The 10,706-nt window shown below is 40.4% G+C and overlaps 1 protein-coding gene across 1 annotated transcript in view; it reads right to left on the bottom strand.

Moving 5' to 3' along the window:
* matk (megakaryocyte-associated tyrosine kinase) overlaps positions 1–10,706 on the bottom strand; it is a 634,871-nt gene that overhangs the window by 11,144 nt on the left and 613,021 nt on the right. The window contains exons 9-12 of the mRNA XM_010782946.1: positions 9,658–9,742; positions 7,829–7,902; positions 6,898–7,096; positions 3,337–3,342 (exon numbers count right to left, since the gene is read on the bottom strand). Of these exons, the coding sequence (XP_010781248.1) occupies positions 3,337–3,342; positions 6,898–7,096; positions 7,829–7,902; positions 9,658–9,742 (364 nt within the window). The remainder of the gene's footprint in view (positions 1–3,336; positions 3,343–6,897; positions 7,097–7,828; positions 7,903–9,657; positions 9,743–10,706) is intronic.

Here is a 10,706-nt window from a genome sequence, read left to right as displayed (position 1 = left end):
TTAACAAACAATTTATGCGGCTCATATCGCTGACAGCCGGGCCGGCCCTGCACCACATTTTTTTTCTTTTATTTTTTAAGCGGCCCCCCTCCCCACTTTTGGCAGCACCCCCTGAGAAAAGTGACTTCCCGCGGCTATAGGCTGAAGCTTCAAAAGTAGAGCATTGCTCAACTTTTGAAAGGAACAACGCGAGCAAAGCGAAGCGACGGAACCACAATGCAGTTCGGCAACGCGTGACGTCACCCTTTTCAAAGTGATGGGCAGAAGCGTTGAAGGACTGGCTTATCTAAAGCCAGTTGAGTAGCACTTGAAATGTTTTAGCTCTATGAAACCTGATGTACTTATATGATTCTGTTTTCTTCAAGGTTGTATCTTCCTGGTCGAATGTACTTGCTTTGGATAAAAGCGTCAGCTAAATGCAATGTAATGTAATGTAATGTAATGTAATGTTGAAGCTTCAACGCACGCCGCCGTGTGGACGGGCCGTGACAGATAAATAAAGAGTTACTGAGTTGCAATATAATACAAAAAAACACTACTTTTAGAAGTATATCCATCGAGGCACTTATTAAACATTTTCTCTCCTATTTAATTATATTTCAATTATTTATAATCATTTGGTTCCCAGTCAGTGGAATAACCTGCTTTTTAACTGTAAAGGAAAAAAGAGTTACATACTGTATATGTTTTTAAATGTATGTTTCCAATCTTAAGACCCATCTTAACTTTACAGTTATATGTTGCATGCTGTAAACATCAACTTCTCCACTGACCCCTCCACAAGAAGCCTCTAAAGTATTATAAGATATATTGCTGATATGTGAAAAGAGATTTATACGGCAGGTTGTTTATTTGAATTTGACAGGATTTGCCTTATCCTACACTTAAAATTTGTGGTTCTATTTATACTACATTGGAAACGTATGGGACACCAAATGTATAATTTGAGGGTTTCGACATATCTTGACATAAGAATGAACTCTGATCCTGGATCAGAGTCTTAGTAGCAGCCAGAGTTTGACCATACACTCAAAACGTGGCTTTTTACAACTGAAGGCCAAAACTCCAACTTAAAAACAAGAGTTCCTGATAATGAAGGGTATTGATCATAATGATAATGATTAGAATTACACTAGGGAGTCGATTCAATCTCAGAGGGTTTGTGAAATAAGTAAAATCACACAATTAAGGTGCCTATGTCAACAATTCCCATTATCTGTCTCTTAACACTTTCTGACTTCCTTAACTCTTACCTCTTTTGCTAGGTTTCAGTTTTGCACATGTATCTTTGTATTAACAGCAGCTGAATAATGTGTATGGGATTTAGTCTGAATAGACTACAGTGTTTGAGTTCATGGTATTGAAGTGTGAGGCAGGGCAGATTATTAACGATGGCACAGAAAAACAAAATATATCAGGCTTAGAAAACTGCTTAGCTGAACACACTGTTTTGGTTTGAATATTTTCCAACAATTCATTGACAAGAAGAAAATCAGGTTGATCTCAACACAAAGTCTCAGCTATCTGCCACCCCCACTCCAGTGAGGCTTAGTTCTGACTCGGTCCTGCACGGATGTGTCCTTTCCAGAGCAGTGAAACAGCCCGCTGCTCTGACAGGCTGCTGCACACAGAGAAAGGACTGTCCATTGGCTGCCATAGGGACCAAGTGAAGCAGAAAGAGGCAACACCAGCTTCTACGAGGGGGGGCCCATTCAAGCACAGCAGATTCAGGGGGATTTAGGGAGCTCGTCTGCCAGCAATAAAAGGCTGAAACAGGATACTTGGTGAGATTAATTACCTAGATAGGCCACGATAATGCCATTTAAATGGGAAAGTAATTAAAGTGCACCTTCCATGAAAATTATTCATTGCTGACGGATTGGGTGACAGACAAATCAGGAGGCATTTACAGAAAAGCTACAGGTTAAGTGCTCCGAGCTGCTGCTCTGAGATCACCACGGTTTTATTGCAGCTGTTGAATCGTACTGCTTTGCCCAGCTCTCATCAAATTACTGCAAGCATGTGGAGCAGTGGAGGGTGGGGGGTGAAAAGAATGGGCTCCCAGGTAACGTAAAACCGGGGACAAATGCTACAAAGGAGGATCCGCTTAACTAAAAAATTACACTGGCTGGCAGTGGTCAGCGGGGACCGCTCCGAATCAATCAATCCTTCTGTTTAAGGCCACCATGGCAGATTAGAACACAAAGAGGAATACATCAATGGCCCTATTGTTCCCCAAGTGTTACTTTCACAAACGCACTGAACAATATCCATTTAGTGATGATAAAGTGTCAATAAAGTGGCCGTATAGATTACCACTGTGGACCTGGGGTATCAATTTACTCCCATGAGCATTTATTATTTGAATGATCGTGGTTCTAGGTAAGTAATTATCGAATCAGGCAAGAAACTCTGCCGTCTCCTTCTCTGAAGTCCAGACGCAAACATGCTGCAGGACAGTGGCAGCCAAACAAAACGGAATATCTGCTTCTCACGCAAAGCAACGGCAAGGGGGATTTTCAGATCAAAGTCAAATGCTTAGCTTAAATTCTTGTGTGCCTCTATGCTTTTTTTTCCTTTCGCATTGAGGGATTGGATGGGGAAATTCTCTTTGAATGTGCGATTAGGTTTGAACTTGAGGGAGATTACAACATCATCTTATATCACACGGTGTTGCACAACAAATGTAGCCAAAAATAGTCCTGGACGACCACAGCGTTCTGTGAAATCTCTAGACAAAATCACCATAGTCTAAATAATGCATTGCTTAGCCACACCCACTGTGTTCTGCTCTGACTATTGTAAAAGTTGCTATCGCAGTGTAACAGGCTGCGTGCTGCTGGATGGAGCATTCCCAATTAAAATCTATTTCCACAGACTCTTCCTTTCTCTCATTATATTGTTCATAGCTCTTTCTGATCGCACCTAAACCCCATTGCACTGGTCCCAAGCTGAGCATGTTCATGCAGTATGTACACACACACACATACACACATACACACATACACACACACATACACACAGGTCCTTTCGCCTTTCTCATAACCAATTTTACATCCTATTTTTGCACCTTCTCCACAGTGATTTTTCTGGCACAGAGATGTGAGCATCCGCTTGAATAAATATTAATGGTTATTCTATGAGCAGTGCCAACTCACAAATGTGCAGGAAGAACAAAAGGCCTTGTTTACAAGTATGCTTGAGGAACGCTCAGGCATGGAGGGCCTCTGAGGGGGCTCCGTGGCGCTGCCGACTCACAATAGAGTGCTGATTGAAACACACTCTTAACTTCCAGCATACATCGAGGGTGAAGACGGCAAAAATTCTCAACATGACCAATTTCTATTCAAGCGCTGCAAGGACTGAGCTGCAGAAATCAGGCTTATGAACTCGCAGCCTCTACTTAAACTCATTTAAGACGGAGCTGAGAGGTAATTAGGTTTCTGGGAACAATAAGCACTCAGCACCTTGTGCAGCTCCAGACCTTTCCTCTGTTGTAATTAGGAGAGGTGTGAATTCCTCATCAGATGGATCACCATCTGCATTCACACACTGCATGTTCATTCCCCCAGTCCCAGGCTGCGAGACTATGTTCCTGCTGATTATCATGCATGAGGAGGAGGTAGGGAAGCACGGAGGAAAGGCTTCTCTTTTTAAGGTTCTCTCGGTGCTATAGGATCCAGCTTCTCGCCATGCAAAGGTTAATCAATTCTGAATGATAAGCCATAAAAGCTTTAATAATGCAGCCATTCTCTAATGAGTGGTCCTGCACGCTCGTTCAGGGAGGGCCGATTGTTTTTTAGGAAGCTCCGACGTTCCAATTACATAAAGCTCAAGCCCAGAGAGCGCTGGACTCAGCGAGGGGAGCTGCTGAGAAGGGAATCAACATGAAGCCATCACATGACCATCAAGATCAACGCTGGTTATTAACTGGCACTAGAGATGAGATTATACAGAGAAAATGATTTTGATAAATTAATTATCTTTCTAATTTACAAACAACATTTATTGCGTGTATTTCCATGTATCTCTGAAGGTAAATCTCTCCCTGAGCTGTCCTACCACTGAACAGATGGACTGGGCCTCCTTGCTTTAAAGAGCTGCTAATCCAGAAGGAATATGATCAGTCTGGTTTTCAAATGAGTATTTGGTTTTGTATCATGGTCTCAATAGTGAGAATGTAGATGTCGATTGACTGAAAAAATATAAGATTTGAAAACTTGAATGCAATCGATCAACAAAATAACCAGCAACCTGACCCATGCTGGCTGTTACACTGATGAGAGTGACAGCACTTACTCAAAATAATAAACATGACACCATCTTGGCCAAGCACAACTCTCTTTCACAGTATCTAATGGATAATATTCCGCCGGGTTAACTGCGTAATTGACTGTTGTCAACATGACACGTGTAATTAGGAGTGACTCTTCAAGAGCAGCTTTTAATTGTTTTTTTCCTCTGGCTTTTTTCCTGCAGGTTATCCACTTCCTGCCATCCGATTGTCCTTGGCCAGGCGACCCTCTGGCACATTCCAGCGCATCTCTCTGTCACGAGCCGAGCGTGGAGAAAAAGATCAACCAAAACGCTGCAGCACACACACACACACACACACACACACACACACACACACACACACACACACACACACACACACACACACACACACACACACACACACACACACTATCACAGATACACACATCGAGAACACAGAGATATTTACTGTGCTTTAGCTAGTGGAAGCTGAGCAGCTTTACACATGGGTGGGACATTTACTCAAATACTGTCCTTAAGTACAACTTTGAGGTACTTGTACTTCACTTGAGTATTTCCATGTTTGCTACTATGTACTTCTACTCCACTACAGTTCAGAGGTAAATGGTGTACTTGTCCTCCAGTACATGTATTTAATACCTTTAGTTACTTCACAGATGTGGATGAATGATGTTAAATCAGACTTTAGTTCCACCTGGAGTAAATTCACAAGCTACCCTGCAGTATACAAAGTCATTCAAACTAGCTGCACCTTTACCAGCTTTGAGAACACTTTCATGATCAATCATTATAAAACACATCATATATATTATTCTGAAATGGAACAATCTGCACAATGACTACTTTAATAGATGTTGATGCTAATGCTTTTCTAAGTTTACTTGAGTGACCTTTTTCAATTCCGGACTTTTACTTAAAAGTATTCCTACACTCTGGTACTTCTATTTTAACTTAAGTACAAGTTCTGAGTACTTCTCCCACCTCTGGCTTTACATTACATTAAGGTGGTGACATTATGTAAAGAACCGATGATGTGGCAGGACATGATTGGCTGACACATGGTTCTACATCCAGCTGAAGCTCCCCTGCTCTTTATGCAGTATTTTTTAATCACCCCAGTCAGAACACTCTTTTGGGCCAGCTGTGTTTCATGGATGCTCAAGCATGAAAGAGGAATCTTGTTTGGTGGATCCATAAAAATAATGAATAAAAAAGGGCTTTAGACTTTGTCACTGGAAAATACAGCATTTGAATGATAGTCCATTCCCCAGAGAGTGAGCTCTTTACGTACCACTGGGGGTTCATCGCTAAGCTAATAATGTTGGCCACTGTAGTGCTGATACACACATTCAATGAATCCGGGTAATGCATACTGGGTATATACGTATTATGGATTTGATCAGACTATGGTCATCAATGCTAATGAGGAATCATTACCGTCGTTTGCATTTGACTACTGTAGACAAACAAAGCTCTGATTGACTTTTTGTAAAGTATCCACTAGTTAAATGTTTAGGGAAGCATTGTGTTAAAAGTAGCTAAAGCTGTTAAATAATTGTAGTGGAGTAAAATAAAAGTATATACCTTTTAAATGTAGTGGAGTAGAAGTATAAAGTAGCATTAAATGGAAGTACTCTAGTAAAGTGCAGTACTGAGTAAACATACTTAGTTATTTTCCACCTCAGGGGCCTCATTTATAAAGGGATATACGCTCAAAAAATGGCGTACGCCAGTTTCTACTCAATGTTTGCGATTTATAAAATACTAACTTGAAGGGAAAACGTGCGGTCCTCCACGCAAACTCTAACCCATGCTTACGCACTAAGCACAAAAACAGGAGAGACGAGAAACTGCGACACCATTGGCAGAAGGAAGAATGGAGAGAAATATGTGGAAATAATACCATAAATAAAATGTTACATCTCATTTATCATATATGAAGAATTCATTTTCAAACATTGATTAAAGCCAATCTTAAAATGATTTAACAAACGCCTGTTTGAGACTCCTCAGTGCATACAAAAACATAACTGGGAGAAATAAATAAATACGGATATGTTATTTAAAACCACATCGAATATGTTGTGTTAATGTTATGAAATGTTTTCTCATAAATGATGCAGTAAGNACAGGAAGTAAACACTAAAGGGAACAGCAGAAGAAGAGGGACAGGAAGTATTGCATGAGAGATGAAGGACATCTACTGGATTACTGTTCCCTTTAGTGTTTACTTCCTGTCCCTCTTCTTCTGCTGTTCCCTTTAGTGTTTACTTCCTGTCCCTCTTCTTCTGCTGTTCCCTTTAGTGTTTACTTCCTGTCTGTCTTCTTCTGCTGTTCCCTTTAGTGTTTACTTCCTGTATGTCTTCTTCTCCTGTTCCCTTTAGTGTTTACTTCCTGTCCCTCTTCTTCTGCTGTTCCCTTTAGTGTTTACTTCCTGTCTGTCTTCTTCTGATGTTCCCTTTAGTGTTTACTTCCTGTCTGTCTTCTCTGCTGTTCCCTTTAGTGTTTACTTCCTGTCTGTCTTCTTCTGCTGTTCCCTTTAGTGTTTACTTCCTGTCTGTCTTCTTCTGCTGTTCCCTTCTTTTTCTTTTTTTTTACGCGGCGTTGCTTCACACCAACCTCTTTCTTCAGAGCCTCGGGCGCCGTCCATTTGACGGGAAGTTTGGCGTTATCGGACTTGGCCTTGGAGACCACCTTCGTCAGCCCGAAGTCGCTGACTTTAGCCACGCTGTCGTCAGAAACCAGGACGTTACGAGCCGCCAAATCTCTGTGGATCAACTTCTTGGACTCCAGGTACTCCATCCCCTCACACACATCCCTGTACACACGCAAACACACACACACACACACACACACACACACACACACACACACACACACACACACACACACACACACACACACACACACACATATATATACGCAGACACACACACACACACACACACACACACACACACACACACACACACACACACACACACACACACACACACACACATATATATATGAAACACAACACACACAAATAGTGTGTAATAGTACATCAAAAGATAAACACAGTATTTTTCACACAGACATACTTATAGATGTCAATATGTAAAAAAAAATAATCTTATTTATTCTTGTGTGCACTGCCCCTGCTGGTCCTATCCTGTGTTTAACTCTTATCCATTTTTTTAACATCTTTTTTTATTGTATTTCATGTTATTTTAGCATATCTTATCGAATGCTATATTACTTTATGTTATCTTATTTGATGTTATCTTTTATTATCTTATGCTATCTTATCTCTCCTATCCTGTGTTATACTCTTATTTCATTTCATTTTATCTTAGGTAAAGACTTTCAAGGTCAGGTAAAACAATTAAAGTTTGTTTTATTAAATCATATTTAATTTAATTTAATTTAAATTGTTTGTAATGTATTTTTATTTCCTACTTTCTATTTTTTTTTTACCATGTTATTATTAATATTAAAGTGTTCTGTTTTGACAGGAAAGCACACAAAGTTCATTATGGTTATTTGATTTATTTAGGTCTGAACTCACAGAGCGAAGTGCAGCAGCTGAACTGAGTTCACCACCGATCGTCCTCGAGTCCTCAGGAAGTTCACAAGGTTCCCCTGCAACACAAACACACAGTATATTACTTTCATAAGACTCTATAAAATACATTCTCAGTTAGTGTTTTCATAAATATTCTTGCATTTATTCCGGCATGACTGGGAGTAATAGAGAGGCGAAGTCCCTCCCTTTCCGGTGACCACCATGGGACCTTATTTCGGAAAAATCATGTATTGAAGTCAATGGAGAGAGAAAGATTATCTTTCGATCCCGTTTGAATTGTTCCACAAATTACACATATAATGTTTGTCAATTTAAAAGATAATTTTGCAAGTAAAATAAATAAAAATGTGTCGTAAAACTGTGAAGTAACACTTTTTTTTTTGTGAAACCGCAATGAACTACATCTCCACCCTCGCACCACACACCAAAACGGCCGTCACGCTGGCACATTTCACTTCTTTCTTTCAGAACGAGGCAAAAAGTATTAAAAGAGGTGAAAATCACTACAAGTCTGGGCATGTTGAGAGCTGTACAGTCAACTTTGGTCAATTCGAACATTCCAGAGGTCTGTTATTTTATGCTAACAGACACACTCAACAATAAAGCCTAGAATCTTTTAAATAGTACAAATGGGATATCTTATGGTTTGCAAACATCTTAAGCCGGGCTAAACAAGTTATTCAGTGCTGTAAAATGCCACTTAATGTCAGATGTGACCTTATGTGAATCCTACAGCTACAACGAGCTCCTGGATTTGGTTTTAATACCATTAAGAGGAGAGGAAGACCAATTCTGACTCGTTAAAGCTGCGAGTCAGCGGCGGGTCACAGCGGCTGTCAGTGGTTAGAGGTTAGGGTTAATGTCATTGCGTCCCATTGGAGAAAACTGACTTAAACTAATCTTTGGATTGTCATCACCCAAACCTGTTTACACCTTTCAAGCTAATTCCGTCCCGAGACCATTTTAAGACCTTGTTTGGAATGTATGTTCCATCATTTATTGTCTATCATTCATGTTTACTCTAAAATGGGGCGGTGGTGGCGAAGTCGATAGCAACTTGGCTTGGCAACTGGAAGGTCACCAGTTCAAGTCCCGGCAAGACCAAGTGCTACCGAGGTGTCCCTGAGCAAGGCACCGTTCCCTACACTGCTTCCCGGGCGCCGTTCAAAATGGCAGCACACTGCTCCTAACACTAGGATGGGTCAAATGCAGAGAAACAATTTCCCCACGGGGATTAATAAAGTATATCAAAATCAAATCAAAATTCAGAAAGAAAAACCACGTTTGTAAATTAATAAACCACCAATATCTTTTTTTATCTGACTGGTTGTACATTTGTAGTAAAATAAAAGATGTGTTCATGGTGAGTCAGGTTTTGTTCAACATATAGATTTAGTTTTTTATTAAATAATTCCGAAATTATCCTTAATTGTCTCACTTCCTCCTAGATCCATCTAACACTAAAATATGAATTTATGATAGTCGTTAAAACATAGCTTATACTTTAGCTTATGCTAGTTGAATTGAGCTAACGTTAGCTGCATTTGCAGTGGAAAGCTAGCGATAAACAAAACTTAGTGATTGTGAGCATTATGACCGACAGGCATATATTCTCCCTGCTGGCGCTCATGGGAAATGCAGTTTTTTTCTAGTAGGCCTTCAGCCTTTTAACGGAGATTGTATTTCCTGCTTCATTGTGGGTTGTATGAAGGTTTCAAAACTCATTCACTTTTTACCTGTTTTTTGTTACTTGTAGTTATTATAATCTGTTTTTATTTTAAGTATCGCTGATAAATGATGCTTTCACTGACCTTAGTCATGAGCTCTGTGACGATGTGAAGCCCTTTGTGGAGCATCACCCCCAACAGGCGCACCAGGTTCTTATGCTGCAGCTTCCTGGAGGAGTGAATCAATATTTACAATAAAAACACAGTTTAAATGTCACTTAATTTCAACACATATAACACTTTTTTTTCCTCTATATCAAGCAAACTCAGTGAAATCTGGTTTATTCACAATATGCAGTGGAGGGAATTACATTTCCTTAAAGGGGACCTATAGTGCAAAATGCACTTTTGTACGTCTTTTGTACATGAATTATGTGTCCCCGGTGTGTCAGGGAACTCACCAAGTGTCAGAAAACACAATACCCTCCATACCCAAATCTCTAAAAACGGGGCTGCAACGGATCTGATTATTATTTGAATTTTTCTGACGTCAGAAAAGGGGTGCTCTGCCTATATGGGCAACTCTCTACCTATCAGGGGAATGAGAGGTTGAGCCACGGCCACGGCCATTGCCGCTCGAAAGCGCTGGAGACGCTGTAGTACATATGCCAGGCCTGTAAGTGGCGCTGTAGTCTGCCACAAAAGCAGCGAAGAAGACTTCCCGCGCATGGTTGCCCTTCTGTTTAGTCTCCGCTGTGGACGCTCTGGCTCTTTTTCTCCCTCCCTGAGGCAAGCACTGTAATTCTCACCGGTAGTCCACCAGCAGATGACAAACACCCACCTCTCCGCCTCTTCCAAGGGACGAGGGGACGTGCGGCAACGTTTCAGTTCGATTTTTTTTCGCCGGTCAACATGTCAGTTAAAGTTTAAATCTTCCGGACAAAATTAGAAAAGTGCCGGTCAAAGGTCTTCTTTGTTATTTATTGAGCTTTAAAACAAATGAATAATGACTCTATATAATCATATCAGAATAATACACATTAAAGCTACGTCACAGAATCAGCCCTTGTAAAAACAAGGCTGGAAAAGAGCAAATAGAGCGAAATTACGCATGGCTAAAATGCATGATCTGTTTGGTATTTTGAAAAGAACACTTCACAGACATGTTTTGGTATGGCCCTATATATTTTTCA

The sequence above is a fragment of the Notothenia coriiceps genome, unplaced genomic scaffold, assembly GCF_000735185.1.
Source record: "Notothenia coriiceps isolate Sejong01 unplaced genomic scaffold, NC01 NC01_scaffold00024668, whole genome shotgun sequence".
Classification (NCBI taxonomy): domain Eukaryota; kingdom Metazoa; phylum Chordata; class Actinopteri; order Perciformes; family Nototheniidae; genus Notothenia; species Notothenia coriiceps.
This window is presented reverse-complemented; position numbering and strand designations above follow the sequence as displayed.